This window comes from Glandiceps talaboti, chromosome 11, assembly GCF_964340395.1.
Source record: "Glandiceps talaboti chromosome 11, keGlaTala1.1, whole genome shotgun sequence".
NCBI lineage: Eukaryota > Metazoa > Hemichordata > Enteropneusta > Spengelidae > Glandiceps > Glandiceps talaboti.
This window is the reverse complement of record NC_135559.1, coordinates 265,322-284,759: the sequence shown is the minus strand read 5'-3', so window position 1 is coordinate 284,759 and position 19,438 is coordinate 265,322. Positions and strand designations below refer to the sequence as shown.

General features: G+C 35.8%; 1 protein-coding gene across 1 annotated transcript; it reads right to left on the bottom strand.

Moving 5' to 3' along the window:
• Nucleotides 1–1,203: 1,203 nt before the first annotated feature.
• Nucleotides 1,204–11,228, bottom strand: LOC144442676 (profilin-like). Its single transcript, XM_078132053.1, has 3 exons — nucleotides 11,024–11,228; nucleotides 3,696–3,882; nucleotides 1,204–2,100 (listed from the first exon to the last, which is right to left on the bottom strand). Exons 1-3 carry the CDS (start codon nucleotides 11,150–11,152, stop codon nucleotides 2,003–2,005), a joined length of 414 nt encoding a protein of 137 aa, XP_077988179.1. The 5' UTR covers nucleotides 11,153–11,228; the 3' UTR covers nucleotides 1,204–2,002.
• Between the last annotated feature and the right edge of the window lie 8,210 nt (nucleotides 11,229–19,438).

Below are 19,438 nucleotides of genomic sequence, written 5' to 3'. Positions count from 1 at the left end.
TGCCTCACAGTGTATATATTTAATGGCGCTAACATGCCTCACAGTGTATATATTTAATGGTGCTAACATGCCTCACAGTGTATATATTTAATGGTGCTAACATGCCTCACAGTGTATATATTTAATGGTGCTAACATGCCTCTCAGTGTATATATTTAATGGTGCTAACATGCCTCACAGTGTATATATTTAATGGCGCTAACATGCCTCACAGTGTATATATTTAATGGTGCTAACATGCCTCTCAGTGTATATATTTAATGGTGCTAACATGCCTCACAGTGTATATATTTAATGGTGCTAACATGCCTCACAGTGTATATATTCAAGGTTTACTTGCATTATTTCGTAATATCTTGTGTTGTCAAAAATACTTATTGACCAAAGAGTATTATCAATCTCATCTTTAACCAAAAGTGACAGGGCCCCTTAGGTCACTTGTTTTTCCTTGGCTGAACAAAGAAAACATTTTTAGGAGGGGGAAGGGGAGAGAGAGAGAGAGAGAGATACCTGAAAGTGTGTCTCGTCAAACAGCCACAATTCCACATCATACAACCAAACCAAGCTTCAACAAACATATTGTGATGAAGCAGCAGGAGTAACACAATAAAACGTTTGCAATTTTAGTAAACTTAACCTTAGTTCACCATTTAATTCTTGACAACTTCTGATGGAATTGTTGCAAGCTACACTGAAAGTGTGCCGACATCACGGATTATACATACCACAAGGTGACCTGCTGCTACAAACCTAAATGCCTACGTAAAGTCTCTATCAAGTATAAAATAACCGAATGTTGTTCGATTACAGATTTCTTTTCATGTGTACCGCAACTATATTTATCACATGGGTATATTCATGGGTATATTCATACAAAACCAGCCATACCAAAGAAAGTGACTGCATAATTTTTTTCTCTCGAATATCCAATGACTTGACTATTAAACACCCAGACCCATCAAGCTCAAACCTGGAAAGTTTTCTGCAAGCATATGAATCCTTTGATACATAGATCTACATCTAAGTAATAATCTCTTGCATGTCTACCCCCAGCTGTGTTTTTCTTTTTGAAAATTTTGAACACAAATGGATTAATGAACATGTTTTGACTTAAATGGTACAATGATCTGAAAATGTTTAATTCACTTAAGTTGGATGGTAGACTGGAAGAGGACTGTACTATTATTCAATAATAATAAAAAGTTAACCCTTGTTTTCAAATTTATTAATTTTTGTCATGTTTTTGTACATGTTGCAGGACATCAAGCTAAACAATAAAAATAAAAATATGAATAAACGTAACTTGACAAGGTTTAATCGAAAGTCTCCAAACCCTGTTCCATTTTGCTGCAAGCAATGCCTGAGAAATGTCAAAGATGTTTCCCTGAACAGCATGTTTCAGCGAATTGGTCAGTGTACTTTTCAGACTGCTCAAGATAGAGGTCTGTTATTTGACTTTCTTGCTATGGGCAAACATGTGTGGTAGTTACACGATGCACATTTTACTTACAGCCTACCTACTGTTTGTAATATATTTCTTTATATATTGTATGTTCCCATTTTTCCAAATTACTTAGTTAACAAAATAAAGCAATTTCTAAAAGTACAAAAATTCTGGCAGCATGTACCAAAACATTGTCAAGATAGGAAGCTTTGAGGTCAAAAAGTCACCTCACTGATGTTTGTGAGGAAATATCTATACTTGCTTAAATTTTGAAGTTTTGAAATGATATTTCGACAATATTGTCGAAATTTTCACACTCACTTTGACCACACAGTTTCCTATGTTGCTAAATAAAGATTCTGCTAACTCTATATTCACTACACAAATTATAATTTGCACATCAAATAATATGTCTACCTACAAAAAAGTATTTTACAGAATTTGCCCAAGTACAGATGGTTTATTACTGAAATGATCAAAAGAGAACAATTTCACATAAGTTTGGGTTGTTTCCTGGGTTTACAATGTGTTGAATAAATGATTTATTCTGGATGTATTTTACATGTTTAAACTTTCTAGATATTCACCGATGACTTGAACACCCTTGTTTGCATTTCCAGCTTGTTTTCCTTCGTCATACATTCCAATTATTACAGCTGTATAAAGAAAATATAGAAACAGACAACAATGTTATTCAAGCTTTCAAAAAACAACTAGCTTCTTGTACAAAACTTTGATGTCTCTAAAGTTATAGCCTGTTTACACTGCCAAATGTTTTTGCTTCACTGTTTCACAAACCGCTTGTAATGCTATTAACAGCAACAATCAACCCTCAGCGCGGATAGCGTAAAATTACATTTAAATGGCCACAGTGACTGCATGGATAATGTAATATGACATTTTTGTTTACATAAATGCAAAAACTTGTGTTGTTGCAAGTGTCACTTGGGTGGGAAAAATGGGCGTGGTCTTGTTGCTAGGCAATTGGCATACACTTTTTTGAATGTTTGTTCACTTGTCTAAGAATCCGTTATCTTTGCGAAATACACCACTGTTTGGCTGTTTCTATGAACGTAGTCATGGTTGCTAGGGATATTTGCATACATTTGTTGAATTTTTACTCGCCGACCAGAAGTTATTTGACAATATATACTGCCATTTGGTTGTTGCTAAGGGCATGGTCATGGTTGCTAGGGTATTAGTGTAAAAATGATTTGAAAAAAACAAAGTTTCAGTCTCATTGACCTAGTACTTTTTGAGATATAACATACTGACCAAAATTCACATTTTACATCTAACTTGCATATCACTAATGAGATCATTATATGCTTAATATTTCTTCATCTATCCACCCCAGATGCATCCCCATTAAAGTTCTGCCCAATCTGCTCTGCAATTTTGGAATTAAGGATTTTTGACCAAAAAGACAAATGTTTAGCCCCATTTTACATATTACTGATGGAGACACACCATGTCATAAACAATTCTTAATCTACACACCCCTAAGAATGTTCCCTGCAAATTTCAGACCAGTTTTTGACCAAAAATGACATTTTTTACCCAAATCACATACCTGTGATGTGATCATTTTGCTTTGAACAATTTCCCAACTAGACCCCAAAAGTGATCTCCCCACCAAACCCAAGGCAATCGATCAGGCAGTTTTTAATATCAACAGACACCGCACCATGTCTAAAGCACTACTGAACCTTATGCTTATCAACTTGTCTAATCATCAATGTTATTTTAGCAATATATATCGCCATTTCACTGTTGCTATGTCCATGAATTAGTTGCTAGGTATGTTTGTGTTTATTTGCTGAACACATATGCCATAAATTAGCTGTTTCTATGGGTGTGGTCTTGTTGCTAGGTATATGTACATTTATTTTCGGGATGATAAATACCTGTTATATTTGCAATATACACCATCATTTAGCAGACATTTTTTGAATGTTAATTCACTTGTCTATAAATCACTTGTCAATGATCTTCACACCATCAAATGGCAGTTGCTAGGCATACACACACATTTCACTATGTCATGCATCTAGCACTACTAAATCTCAAGAGTGCAATTGTGCTAAAACTTGTTAATGATGCAAATCCATAATCAATATTCATAGGATGTTTACCAAATCGTTATCAGTTCTCCGGATTAGCTCATAGAATATCTATCAAATTTCATTTCATTTCTTAAGCTCCCCCTTTGTGATAATTTCTCATCTTGACCACTCTGAGAAGCACTTGCCTGTTTTTGATGCCATTATAGAGATTCCACCTTCTCCTTTTTTCTTGCCATACATAGCTTTTGCATCTTCATCAACTCTAAGAAATTGGTATTTTTTGCCTTCAAGAACGATACCATTTGCTGCAACATGTGATGTGTCACCTTCAGTCAAAGCTGGAATCAGACACTTAACTTCTTCAGTTTTTACCTGTAATGTAAAAATTTCAGGAAGGAGATTGAGAGTTACACAGCTTTGACAACATTGGCAAGCACACTATACATGGTTGATACATACAGTGTTACACCTATAGGCTAGGCATCAGTTAGTTTTGAGTTGTTCGTTTCACCTTGTAAACTTGCATGTCATTCATAAAAATAAACTAAAAACAATTCATTTTCTTTTATTTTTATACAATTTGATATATCTTTCTTATTTATATGAATGGAAAATTTTTTCATCAAAATTTGCTGGTAATATACTCTTGTTTATGAGACGAATTTGGGCTATGAATTACTGAATACGTTCAGTGCTCATGTGGGGTTGACAAACATGGCCACCACATCGTGCTACGACAATTGCAATTCACATCCAAACTTGATCATTTAGGACAGTAATTCTGACACGGACCTGTACCGAGTAGTTATTCTTTAAGAATAAGTATAAATTTTAAGTTTTCACTTCATATTCATCGATACAATGCAAAAATGGTCATGACATCATATGTGTACTATTACGCGTACGGAAAGGCTTGGATAATCCGGGTTGATTTACCCGGCCACATAGACTACGGACATAACATCTTGTACTTGTACCGTACTATGGTATTACTGGGGAATCACTTGGGTTTAAATTATGTTGTTTCGACTACCATCATTATTATCGAGGCAATAAGTGAGTTCACAAATGGTGATAGACACTGTCTAGGCTAACAAACTGTTCACTTCCTCCATTGATGGCATTGAATAGAACCCTATCAAGACATTCAGGCCAAAAAGAAACAAAGGGGTGTTGAACACTGCATCCCCAAAAGGTAGATTTACATTGCATGTAGAGAGAGTACAAAGTGCATGGTGAAAAGAAACATACTTAGAACAATTGAGCAAAATAATGAAAATAAATTTCACATATGAAAGCTCTTCCTCCTCCACATCTTTGGTCTTACAGCTGCACTACCTGCACCTGGAACATTTTTTGACACCATTTCATTTTATATAAATTACATGTAATTCTAATATTATACCACCTGCACAGTATTGAATCACCTGTCGGTAAACAAATTTGTGTATCTATTGGTACACAAAGTATGATGTAATATATCCATTCCAATCAAATTGATTTTTGGATTTTTCACTGTCCCAATGACTTCCGATTTCAAATTTATTACTACAAAATGTATACTACTTGTAGACAAAAGTGACCTCTAAATGACATACACCATGTCTAATTACACATATTTTAATTAATGATTTTCAGTGAATATACTTTTCATTACTTTGTCAACTCAAACAAACATTGATCAGTAATATACTAATACATTATGTGTATATCACATTCTATTGACATTATCCTCACAAAAGATTTAGATTGTTAAAGGAAGATGCAAATAACTAGAGCCTCCAGTGGACAAGGTCAATGAACTTATCCCAGCATACCTGTTTCATAAATCACACACATTGATAGTCTTTTACGTTTTTCTCCACCTTTCATTTTATAGATTCATCATTGTGGGCACTCTACGCTGCTGATAGATTCATCATTGTGGGCACTCTACGCTGCTGATAGATTCATCATTGTGGGCACTCTACGCTGCTGATAGATTCATCATTGTGGGCACTCTACGCTGCTGATAGATTCATCATTGTGGGCACTCTACGCTGCTGATAGATTCATCATTGTGGATTCTCTACGCTGCTGATAGATTCATCATCGTGGGCACTCTACGCTGTTGATAGATTCATCATCGTGGGCACTCTACGCTGCTGATAGATTCATCATTGTGGGCACTCTACGCTGCTGATAGATTCATCATTGTGGGCACTCTACGCTGCTGATAGATTCATCATTGTGGGCACTCTATGCTGCTGATAGATTCATCATTGTGGGCACTCTACGCTGCTGATAGATTCATCATCGTGGGCTCTCTACGCTGCTGATAGATTCATCATTGTGGGCACTCTACGCTGCTGATAGATTCATCATCGTGGGCACTCTACGCTGCTGATAGATTCATCATTGTGGGCACTCTACGCTGCTGATAGATTCATCATTGTGGGCACTCTACGCTGCTGATAGATTCATCATTGTGGGCACTCTACGCTGCTGATAGATTCATCATTGTGGGCACTCTACGCTGCTGATAGATTCCATCATTGTGGGCACTCTACGCTGCTGATAGATTCATCATTGTGGGCACTCTACGCTGCTGATAGATTCATCATTGTGGGCACTCTACGCTGCTGATAGATTCATCATTGTGGGCACTCTACGCTGCTGATAAGATTCATCATTGTGGGCACTCTACGCTGCTGATAGATTCATCATTGTGGGCACTCTACGCTGCTGATAGATTCATCATTGTGGGCACTCTACGCTGCTGATAGATTCATCATTGTGGGCACTCTACGCTGCTGATAGATTCATCATTGTGGGCACTCTACGCTGCTGATAGATTCATCACTGTGGGCTCTCTACGCTGCTGATAGATTCATCATTGTGGGCACTCTACGCTGCTGATAGATTCATCATTGTGGGCACTCTACGCTGCTGATAAGATTCATCATTGTGGGCACTCTATGCTGCTGACAGATTCATCATCTATGCTACCGTGGTAAACCACAGTGTTCACATCCACACACAATTTGTCATGCCCAAGTCACTACCAATCCTCAATTGTGATATTAAGCACAAGAGTAAAGATCCAATGTACCGGTAGTGGTCAGCTTAGTTCTATCAGATTCAATGTAGTGGTCAGCTTAGTTCTATCAGATTCAATGTAGTGGTCAGCTTAGGTGTTCAGTTCTATCAGATATCTTCATTTATGTTGGTATGTTGTCCTTTTATTTCAACTACATCTGACTTGTACCCACACCCACAACATTCAATCAAGACCATGTTAAATGTTCCTTTAACCAATGAGAACACATCTTACTGTGATTCACCGGTTGATTTTGTATGCTCGCATTCACAATATGAACATTACTGACAATGAGAATCTGTGAGATGTAAGGACAGCAACTAAGAAAAATAGTAGTTTTCCCATACTATGTTATTGTTAGGACCATTATTACAACTATGCAAATCACCATTGTCAGCAGCCCGAATACTTCAATCAAGGTCATGGAAATTCAATACTTACCAAACCTCTTGTACAAAACGAGCAACACTTGCCAAAAACAAATTATGATGCAAATGTATGTTATGAAAAATTGCAATGACTTTTCTATTGACTGTTTTTACAAACATATTTGCCAAGTCATAGTTTTCAAGAGAGTACTGGAAGCTCAGTTATCCTTTCCATGGGACCTTATACAATATATACCGTAGTATGGTTAAGTTTAGAGGTCACATCTTGTTAAACAAGGCTTTTCCTGAAATGTTGTTTTTGTCAATGGTTCAGAGTATTCAATAAACAAGGTATTGAAGAACTTTCTGTGAACTTTGTCAAGGAAATGTCTTTTTTTCATTTTATAGTTTCATACACATATAGCATACACATGTTTTCTGAGATTCTAAAAGTTTATGAAAACATGTTTTCTGAGATTCTAAAAGTTTATGAAAACATGTTTTCTGAGATTCTAAAAGTTTATGAAAACATGTTTTCTGAGATTCTAAAAGTTTATGAAAACATGTTTTCTGAGATTCTAAAAGTTTATGAAAACATGTTTTCTGAGGTTCTAAAAGTTTATGAAAACATGTTTTCTGAGATTCTAATAGTTTATGAAAACGTTTTCTGAGGTTCTAAAAGTTTATGAAAACATGTTTTCTGAGATTCTAAAAGTTTATGAAAACATGTTTTCTGAGATTCTAAAAGTTTATGAAAACATGTTTTCTGAGATTCTAATAGTTTATGAAAACGTTTTCTGAGGTTCTAAAAGTTTATGAAAACATGTTTTCTGAGATTCTAAAAGTTTATGAAAACATGTTTTCTGAGATTCTAAAAGTTTATGAAAACACTGATTTTACACTATATCTGATCATTTAGAAGTGTGAAATAGAGGCTCTCCAGAAGGACTGTTACCATGACACCAATATCCCCAGGGGTCCCAGGAGGGTAAGTCCAATGGAAAAGTATATACCTTTGTACTTTTTTATGAAAATCCCCTTAAATACGGGTCAACTGTTCATCTAAAATTCCCCAATCATTACATGTAAGTTGATAACATGGAAAGCATGTTCACACTTTAGAAATACCACCATAGCATCAGAATACAGGTAACTGACTGGAAATCCCCAACAATGGATCTTTTATTGAATTATACATGACTAGATGTTTTTAACTTTCACTGCAACCTCCTCCTATCAATGCACATTTCATTATATATGTATCAGTATATATCATACCCTCATCCCCAACTAATTCTAAGTAATTGGTGTTAGAGAGGGCAATAATTTACAATGTCTAATCAGTCCATATGATATACTTCATTAAACCCTAAATTGAATAGATAACAAGCTCCTACAGTTCTTAAATCATAATTTCTTCAATTTACTTTGTTTACATAACATCACATACAAGATGGTTTTGTGTCACCAAGTTCTGAATACAAAATGTACTGGGGTATGTTGACAAATTGTACTGGGGTATCTTCACAAAGACAAGTGTAATAAATTTCAGGTGCAATCTTCAGCTCATGTTTGAAACAATTTTCATTTGAAGACAAGATGGTTTTTGCTGTTTTATCTGATTTATACACTGCTCTGTGCAATAAACTGTCAGTGAAGGCATCTCATGAATCTGATTACACTAACTAAAGTAACCCCTCACAAACCCAGTTAGTACTTTGTATATTAACATGGATTACTTGCATGTTAAATAATAAAGCTCTTCCAATTCACTGTACATAACACCTTAAAAGTTCTTGTTTTTTAGCTATATAGAACAGCTGTCTTGAAGAGTTATAGAAAGGATGGTCCAGAAAAAAACAGTGGTTCTGTTTACTCTTTAGGGCTCCAGAGATGAAATAGCACTAATGCAAGACATTTAGAACCTGAATTCTAGATGTCTGAAGCTCAATATAGACATCACAGATATATGGTTTAGTGTGAAACATGTCTAGACCTGTAATGAATGGGTTACTTTTTATGAATACTTGCCCACATACAGACATCATGGGGCTATCAAAGTCACAGTGACCGACATTACATGTAGGTTTGAAGTTCCCACATACATGAGAGGTCTATAGTCATGTGGGTTAAAAGGGATATGGGCTTTAGAAAACCATAGACCCTCAAACAGAAAACTAACCCTTTACAGCCTTTCTGCTGCCATGACTACAACTAATTGTTATTCAAATTAAGGTACACAATGCCATCTTTGTGCTGGACATAACACTCAAACAATAAAGGCCTGAAATGAATACTCAGTAACTGGCAAAGGTGTTAATTTGGTATTACATTGTAAATGAGAAACCTCTTGTAATCCACTAAAATATTTGATAGCAGCTCAGTTAAAAGTGAACTAACGTCACTTTAGGCCCAGTACTGGAGTACACGAGGTTCTAAAAACTCATGTTTTTACATTCTCTGCCATGCCCAGATAACTTCAACGTCACTGAACAGACCATTTAATTTGTAGGGCAAACTCGTTAACTCCCCACTTAGTCGACCTTCACGGGGCGCTGCTGTGATACCTAACATGACGGGAGTCGGTTACAGGTTTCCTAACGGGCAACTGTTACTAATACTAGTGTTCGCGTTAACGTGATGGTATTGACCTTTGACCTGAGCACTAACGGCAAATATTCACATCCGTCATCGCATATCTTATAATTTCGTAATTCTACTGTCGACCGGTGTCAGCAGTTGCTACACGTTCTCTGAAAGGTAGCGGTGTGGACAATTGTGAATTAACTACCACATACTAAAACCGTTACGTTGATTTCAGTTGAAAGGGGCACCTTATTGTTTGCAGTATACTGGGCACACGCGTCTGTTCATTCTATGGCAGCCATCTTTGTCTTCTTCTGAGTCATATCCCATTTCCGTTTACTTTAATACCGTTGTCACAGGACACTCAAGAAAAAAACCGGAGACAACACCAAAGTGTTTTGGTGAAGGCAAGCGTGTTCCCGGACGACCATTCTACTTTAGAACGTACCCTAAAAATGTTAATTAATTTGTCTCCAATCCTTACGTGCTTTTTTTTTTCACTTACATGCTAAGTTCAAGTGGACTGTCGAGTGATTTCGCTGTAGCAGCTGAGCTGTAATATGTCGGAATGGTATCGTGATACGCCCCATAATTCCACTCAGTTTCTTCAGTCAATCAATCGTTCGTAAGCGTTTGGTTTTACATACGTTCCTTTAATTAAGATTAGCTTGTAAACGATTTACACCAGGGTACTTATACAAGACGTTACTTAGCGCTAATTGTCAGGTTCTGAACTTACAACCTGGCTAAGAACAGAAAGAAAATCGGAGCAGCGTGGTGTCACAGGAAGTCGTGGTTTCAACCAACCTTCATGATGGTATTAATAATGTAGAATGGTATTCTGTAGCAACTCCCGCCATTTTACAACGATAATAAAGAAAGTAATGGATGATTATAATAACATATATGATATATAACAATCACAAATTCTTTTGAATAATAACAACGCGTGAAAACCGCTTAACGTTGTGTATTTTCGAGATTTTTCGTTCAAACATGGCGAGCCATGTCTGACGAGTGAATGGTGTCGACTGCACTCATTGAATAATTTTGCATGCCAAATGTGAACTAAGAGCCGTTTCACTACGCAATTCTCCAAGGTTACTGTAAGCTGCTCAAAATAAGCCTGAGGTACTGGCGTAAATCCTACCTTTATTTGTCCAAAATTGACCACGAAAACTTCTAATAAAGCTTCAAAAAAGGTTTATACAATGGGATGGCCATATATGCATCGATAGTCGTAACTATGTAGGCTTGAAGCCATGATTGCAACCAATACATGAGACCGTCAACTAACGAACATACATAATAATATGTACGTTTTAACCTTCTTGGCAAGGTTGACACCTAAACATTTTCGAAAACAATTCCGTAAAGGATAACAATATATCTACGAGCATGATTTTGCTTAATTTCGTATGGTCCGACAAAATCTCGTATGAGGAACTTAAAAGTGACGGAGTAAGGGCGTGGTACTTACCTCAACACCCTCGCTTTTTCCCCACAATGAGCCATCCTTTCCATAGATACCTCCTTTGCAAATGTGTGCAATTCCTGAACTGTCTTTACTCTGCGCAATCATATTGTCGATATAGCCATCCCAACTCATGATTGTAGATTGCTGAGGCTCTGGAAAATTCGCGACAAGTCAAACGTGTAGCACTATGTGTACAGGAAATGCGCACTGGCATATATAGTACCGGGTGAATGGTTTATGAATATTCTCTCTAATTATCATACATTTGAATAGCCGAACAATACTAATAAGTATTTAACATACATCAGATACTCGGGCAACGCCCTCTAAGTTGTCACGTGACTTGTCTACACGCAAAACGTGGCTTCGAGCAGAGAACTCTCTCGTGATGGATGCCGCCATCGAACGAAAACTGTCGGCACTCTCAGGGATTTAAGATACAGTCTTTGTACAGATGCATTGAGTCGTAAGCAGACGTTATTATTGTCAGATCTACAAGAACAACACACATATTAACTTGACGCTTTTAAATTTTTGTACACGATTTTCATGCTCACAATACAATATAAGCTTACTAATTATAAAATAAGTATATAATAATAATAAAAATAATAATAAGGTACCGGACAGAATTTACGGCATGGGGGGGGGGGGGGGCTGGGGAGAAATTATCTCTGACTTGGTTTTTTTCCTGCCCCCCCCCCATCCACTGTGACCAAAATTTCACAGCCCCCCCTTTCAAAATTATAAAAATTTCATGCCCCCCCCCCAAAAAAAAAAGAAAAAAAAAAGTGCACAATATCCTGCCCCCTACAATAACTAAAAAGACTACAAATTTTTTTGTTACTGTAGCACAACTGTAATATTTCTTTTAGTACTACTATTATGTTACTATTTCAGCCCAAACAACTTAGTAGTTGTAGAGGAAGTTTTTTAGAAAACAAAACAAAATAAAACATTTTGACCATACATGTAATCATACACATGTGGTATAATCTTGTTTATTTCCCAACTAGACACCATAAGTAGTCATCATTTAATACCAAGGCATTCACTGATACATACACAGAAACACAGACACAGAGTAAACACTCATTCACATGTGTGATTTGTGAAAAACTGTAGTGGGGACATTTGTGGGGAGTATCTAAGGACATCACATCACCTACATAGTGTATTCAAATATCTATTTATACTCATAACACAATAACTATCTAATGTCAGACATTTGTGATGTCATGAAGTGCTAGCAAACTAAGGATTTTATGCACACTGAGGTCTGACAAATATAGCTTTCACTTTCCTACACCAAATGCATTACCATACACATGTAAATGTAAGACATTTGTGACTTCATGAAAGTGCAAAGAAATTCAGAATGTTGTGGAATACTCCGCTCACTGTGATTGTCATCAAACAGTTCCCTTCTCCTGTTTTCTAAAAGATCATGTAGTTCTTCTAGACTTTTATGTGAATTCTGAACAAGATCTTCAGAATTCACATGAAAGTCTAGAAGAACGACATGATCTTTTAGAAAACAGGAGAAGGGAACTGTTTGATGACAATCACAGTGAGCGGCCAGTTGCTGGTAGTGAAAACAAATATATAACAAGTAAACTTGATACTCTGAAACATTGGCTTGGTTTAGTGAAAGCCAAACAAAATGATGTTTCTCATACAAGTGACATCATTGCAAGAAGATTCCCACAGAATGAAGTTGTTGTTAGCGAACGACACAGGAAGACAAGGAGAAAGAAGGAAAATAAAATAAAAGTAAGAAGAAGGAAAGAGAAAAGAACAATTAGTCAAGCAAAAAGACTGTTGTTAACTGTTTTTAGTGAGCAACTTGTGGATAAGGTTGTAGGAAAATACGGCCAGAAGGCAACTACCAAAGTTAGTGCAAAGTCACTGATGAAAAAACACTTAACACAACGCAGACATCTAAATGCTTTACAATAGTTAGTACAGATAGATGCATTTGATGATGCTGAGGAGGGAAATAGTTTAATTTCACTGGTTTTAGATAGAAAGAAAGACAAGTCTTGCCTCACATCTTCAGACTCTAGTGAGTCTGCGAGTGAAACTCAAGAATAGTGTCAAGGAAAGAAATAAAACACCTATCTAAATTAATCTGGCCAGACGTTTTTGTATTTACATTTTTCACCAAAAGGTCACTTTTTAATCACATAAATTACATGTCCTATGCTAGTATATTACTATATATATATATATATATATATATATATATATATATATATATATATATATATATATATATATATATATATATATATATATATATATATACATATGTATCCTTGATGGTAATTACACACCGAACCTGTTTTCACAGTGCTAAAATGTATATGTATGTATGTATGTATACATATGTGTGTGTAAGTGTGTGTGTGTGTGTGTGTGTGTGTGTGTGTGTGAACAACTTGGAGTATATGAGTAATTCAGGGTGTATCAAATTAATCTTGAGTAGTGTTTTTATGCTTCACTAAATAGGTACATACAAACGTACACACCTCCATTTTAATACATAAATGAAAGTGTAGACATTCAATATTAAAGGCGATATCAAGTGCTATCTCATGCAATGCTAAATTTTCTAACGTATTAATTTTTTTGAATGACAAAATATTTCGCGCCCCCCCCCTTTCAAACCATGAGAATTTTCATGCCCCCCCCCTTCAAGCCTCCCATTTTTGTCATGGCCCCCCAATTTCTCCCCAGCCCCCCCCCCTCCGTAAATTCTGTCCGGTCCCTAATAATAATAACAATAAAATTATCATGCTATATATGTTATATTTACATATAAGGAAATTCTTCCATCCATGGTCCTCATCAGAATCGTTTTCCGTTACTGTCAAAGATATTTTGTTGTTCACTTTCTGATAGAATAAAGTCCATTTCAAATATAATGTTTATCTCATTTTTATACCCCTGTAATTGTGGGCTTGGAGGTTAAACGTTTAAATGCAAGTTTGTTGGCTCATTATTCCTACATAATATTCACAAGATGAATAAAATTAACTATATACACTGTGTGTTACACTGTGTCTTATGTTGACTATTTCAAGTTGTGGTTTACATTGTTGTTTTTTTACATTTTGACATTTTTGTTGATTTCCACTTAAAATTATTTAACTATTACAAACATATTTTCTACTGTAAATGAAACGTTAGTACCTAAATTAAATAGGTTCCCTGTGTTTGCTTAGTTTTTTCAATGTCTTATAATAATTTCTTAACCAAATGATGGAACATACCATGAAGGTTCATAATGAGTGAAAAAAATAAAACAAACCAAAATTCGCCAACGAACCTGTCCCCCTCCAAAATGTCTATATAGATACCTACTGATATACTTTATCTAAGTTTGAACACTTCCGTGGAGTGTTTCACTTCCGTGTAGTGTTTCACTTCCGTACGATTTACTAATAAATCAAAGTACAGTTTGAATGCATACAGGTACTATTGATGCATTAAAGACGTAGTGAATATAAAGGTCAAAGGTCGCCATATATTCTCGCTCAATAGTTCAATGTAGGATAAAAATCTAAATGCTTACACTTAGGCCTCAGACCACCCCTTCTAACAAAATTGGTCAAAATTGAAAATTGCTTCAATTTCAATATGTAGTATGTGGTGATATGAATATAAAGCCAGTTTGTAGTGAGTAAAATATTCTTTTGCTGACACTTTAATTTATTTTAGTGCCATACATGTACTATAAATTCTTCCTTTCTCAATTTGACTTTTAAAGATATAGTTGTATTTAGGGGTACAAAACATCCATTAAAAGTAAAATCAATTTTGTAGGATGAGAACTAAAATGGCTCACCCCCCCCCCCCAAAAAAAAAAAAAAAAAAAAAAACATAAATAAAAGAATTTAGTTTTTTATGTTACATTAATATTGAACTATCGATCTCGCCCCTTATTCCACTCAACGTAAAATATAATAGAACTATGTGTCTCTGACGGTGCCGTTGAGGTTTGTGGTTTAATTGACGATACCGCTCGATGGATTTTTTTTCCATCAAGTATATACAAAGCACGCTTTCTATTCGTAAATAACAAAACGTTGTATTGCCGTCTCTTTTTCACATTCCAGTACCGTAGCCTGCGGGGAGGGGGGGGGGGGGCAGCTGCCTGAGATTTTGGAAAAAAGCAAGAAAAAAAGCTACTTTTTGAATACATAGCGATGCTATTAAAATCGTTATTTACGTGATGATTCCTAGCATGTGCGATTTAAATGGATAGTTCACTATAAAAGTGACTGTACACTGACTCCTGGCTATATGTATCTTTTATCGCTATTGTACGCTGGCTTAACTTTGAATAAAAATGTGTCCAGTTAAAAATTGTAACTTTTTGCAGCAAATTAAAAATTCTTTGTGCGGGAAAGTACAAAAGAAGTGCACACATGCACTGTTCATTTTCCGCGAGTAACAGTAGTCTTGAAAGTCTCCTTCATTTGAAGATAGCAAGTCGCAATTATAATGTCAGCGAGTGAAACTCAGAAAAAGACGACGGAAAAAGTTGTTCAACGTGAGGTTGCCTGCTATGCTGCATGCAGTGACTCCGAAGATGCGCTCGATCTCATTAACATCTTGTTCCTTATATTAAAACATTTCATACTGATAAAACGGCAGATCTCTTTTTGGAATATTTGGTGGCCCTGAAAAACTATTAAACTAGGTACGCAGTTTAAGATCCACTATTTGAAGATATTTCTTTCAATAATTGTGTTCGACATTGTCTTTGGTTAAAATGTTGTTTGATATAATTATCTCATTGCACACTGACACTAGCGTTATTCCGCAATTCATTTTGAAGCGACAATTTGCTATGGAAAGAATGGCCTTGAATTTGTTAACAGAGCTGTACCTTCGATAGTCTATCAGCTAGCCCTCGGATGTTCTTCCTATAAAATACGACTCACAGCCGAACAACGCTATCGAGGATGGAACATCCGAGGTCTAGCGAATGTCATCAGGATATAAATAACTGCCAATCAGGGAACCGTATTAGCGACAAGCACAAACAGAGGACAATAGCTAAATTTTCATGCATATTCATCTTAAGGAGGGGCTTGTAAAAATAACCACCAATGCGTTAACTAAAATGTGTGAATGACAACGTCTACACACTCATCAAACACAATTACCATAAACTGATAAGACATAGTAATGACATCAATGTTGAATATATTAAAGTATATATATGCATATTTGGCCCAACCCACCGCTTATCGTAATCTCAATGGAATGTTCGGTCTGAAAATGACATTCGCTAGACTGTTCGGGCAAGCCCTCACATGCGAACTTCGTTCGCTTATAGTTATAGCATCGAAAGAAAGCCCGAACGTCTAGCAGCAAGACTATACCTTCGACATCAAAATCCAAACTTCAATTTCCATTATAATGATAATGACAAGGAGAATTCACTGAGTTCACATTGGGTTCCAACATAAACGAGGCCATGACAGTTTTGGGAGTTGGGTAAAGAAAATGATTATTTTGTTGTGTTACTTATTTGAGAAAGCACCATCCATTTTTGTTTACTTTGAATGTGACATCTTTTCGGCAACTACTTTGAAAGATACGACATTAGGCCAGAAAAAATGAAGAAGGTGTTCAACCTACCTATATATTTTTTTCTGGTGATGGGCAATATATCTTCATGCGGGCTTCGCATTTTTTATTTTCAAAATTAAGGATATTTTTTTATATTTTCTGAATAGTGCATGTAACAATATACATTTGAGTATATTCCAAATTTTATAATATCTTATACAGTGGTTTACTTGGCTCTGATGATGCATACAAGGATGAATTGATATTAAATATCCAATGTGCACTAAAAAGAATTGAACAAAAGTTTACGACCATTGGACCATCAAAAGTCTGAAAGTCTTGAAATGTTTTGCTCTTTATTCGTTTTTTTTTTAATCAAATTAAACTTCAGGAGAAGTCATTTACCATGTGCACATCCGCATAATATCTTTCAGCTTTGTCACAACAAAATACACTTCCAGATAATATGTAATGCATAGCATAATTGCTTCAATTCTGGTATTTTATTGTGTCTATGGTTTGATATTTTATGCCTCTGAATGGTCTCCTACACTGTTTTATTTTAATTTTTTTTTTCACCTTTGGAGTTGTCTCCTTCCAATCAGTAGCAATCAAGGTGATAATTGTCTTTCTCCCAAATCAAGATGGAAGGTGTCTGTGTTCAGTATGTTTGATTTGAAAATTTCATGCTGTCCTTAAAAGGAAGACATTACCCCCCCCCCCCCCCCATGATCTTTTGGGTAAGAAATACAGTCCTAATAAGTTGCCAAAAAATTTAAATATTGATATAAATGGTACTGGACGTGTTGTGTCAGACCCAGCTGAGGTAGTTCAGAGTTTCAATGATTTTTTTTGTTCAAGTTGGTGAAAAGCTGGCAAACAATATTCCACATGCATCTTGTGATTTTAGGGATTATCTTGATTTATCTTTACCACACTCCTTTTTTCTTCAACCAGTTACTGTCTTTGAGGTAACCAGACTTTTAGCCAATTTAGATTGCAAAAAAGCTAGCGGATGGGATAATCTACCCCCAAGGCTCCTTATCGACGCAGTTGATATCATATCAAAGCCATTGGCCCACATTATACATTTTTCATTTTCAACTGGTGTATTCCCCACTGCCCTAAAAATTGCTAAAGTTACGCCTATATTCAAAACAGGAGATAAGGAAACAGTTGGAAACTATAGACCGATATCCATTCTGCCCTTGTTTAGCAAGGACAAGGTTTTTGAAAAAGCTATAAATAAACAAATTACTTCCTACCTTGAAAAATTCGATATTTTGTACAAGCATCAGTACGGCTTTAGAAAAAAACATAGTACCAACCTGACCCTGATCAATATAGTAAATCATATTTTGCGAGAAATCGACAAGGGAAGTCCAACTATAGGAGTATTTATTGATTTCAGCAAAGCTTTCGACACAATCAATCATCCAATTTTGTTATCCAAACTTGAATATTATGGGTTTAGGGGTCCTTGTCAAGAATGGGTAAAAAGTTATCTCACAGACCGCTCTCAGTTCGTCCACTCAAATGGCCATTCGTCAGTAAAATCCACAATTTGTCATGGTGTACCTCAAGGCTCAGTTCTGGGTCCCACTTTATTTCTTATCTATATAAATGATCTACAAAAGTCTTCAACATTCTTTGATTTTCGACTGTTCGCAGACGATTCCAATCTTTTCCATTCTTTTTCTAATCCATATCACATTGATCTTACTACAGTATCAAATCATTTACATGATGTTCAACTCTGGTGTGATAGCAATAAATTAACCATAAATAGAAATAAAACAAATTTTATTATCTTCAGGGGTCGACAACAAAAAATAGATGTAACTGGTTCTATTGTCATTCGTGGCGATCAAATCAAAGAGGTGGATGTTGTTTCTTTTGTTGGAATTTCATTAGATAAACACCTCACCTGGTCTGACCATATTGAAAGAATAAATATACTCATAAGTAAGAAATGTGGAATTCTGTATAGACTAAGACACATTTTACCACTAAGTATTTTAATACTTTTGTACAATGCCTTTATACTTCCCCATATTTCTTACGGCCTAGAGGTTTGGGGCAGTACTTACCCAACATATCTGAATTGCATTCTAACTGCCCAAAAAATGATTGTTCGCACGATGCTGTTCAAATCTCACATGGAACACTCGGCTCCTTTATTTATGCAGCTAAATATTCTATGGACTCGCTCCAAGATACTTATCAGACCTTCTTCACTGGAAAACAGCTACGAGAACACTGCGATCAACAAATAAACATCTCCTATATGTACCTAAGTACAAGCTGGAATCTTATGGAGGAAGATCGTTTTCTTCTGCTGCGCCTCGTCTGTGGAATGAACTACCAATTGAAATTCGCGAACAAGTTACAATTAGCACATTTAAAAACACTTAAAGACTTACCTGTTTTCTAAAACATTTTGACTGTATAGCGCCTTTGAACTCTTGTCATAGTGGAATTGGCGCTATATAAATTGCATCGATTGATTGATTGATATTTACAAGCTTCACAAACTCTTAATAGGTTCTTTTATTTACAGCCTGGTTCACTTGAACTCACCACATATCTTGTCCGATTATTTTAGTGACAAAAAACATGAATATGACACGAGACTCTGCCATCGTCAAAATCTTTACCCGTACCATGCGAGAACAAATTCTGGTCAGTTTGCTATTTCATTCGTAGGTGCAAAAATTTGGAATGATATTCCTATTCAAATCAGATCGAAAAATTCCCAACGTATTTTTAGGAAATCTCTGAAACAATATTTAGTAGAGCAGTACAGGTGATTAAATTGTAAACTTACAGATG

What these genes read in the sequence shown, in the direction of transcription:
- LOC144442676 (XM_078132053.1), bottom strand. Translation starts at nt 11,152, where the DNA reads ATGAGTTGGGATGGCTATATCGACAATATGATTGCGCAGAGTAAAGAC. An exon ending in GAAAAAGCGAGGGTGTTGAG is followed by an intron (nt 3,883 to 11,023) that starts GTAAGTACCACG and finishes TTTACATTACAG; the next exon opens with GTAAAAACTGAAGAAGTTAA. An exon ending in TATAATGGCATCAAAAACAG is followed by an intron (nt 2,101 to 3,695) that starts GCAAGTGCTTCT and finishes TTCTTTATACAG; the next exon opens with CTGTAATAATTGGAATGTAT.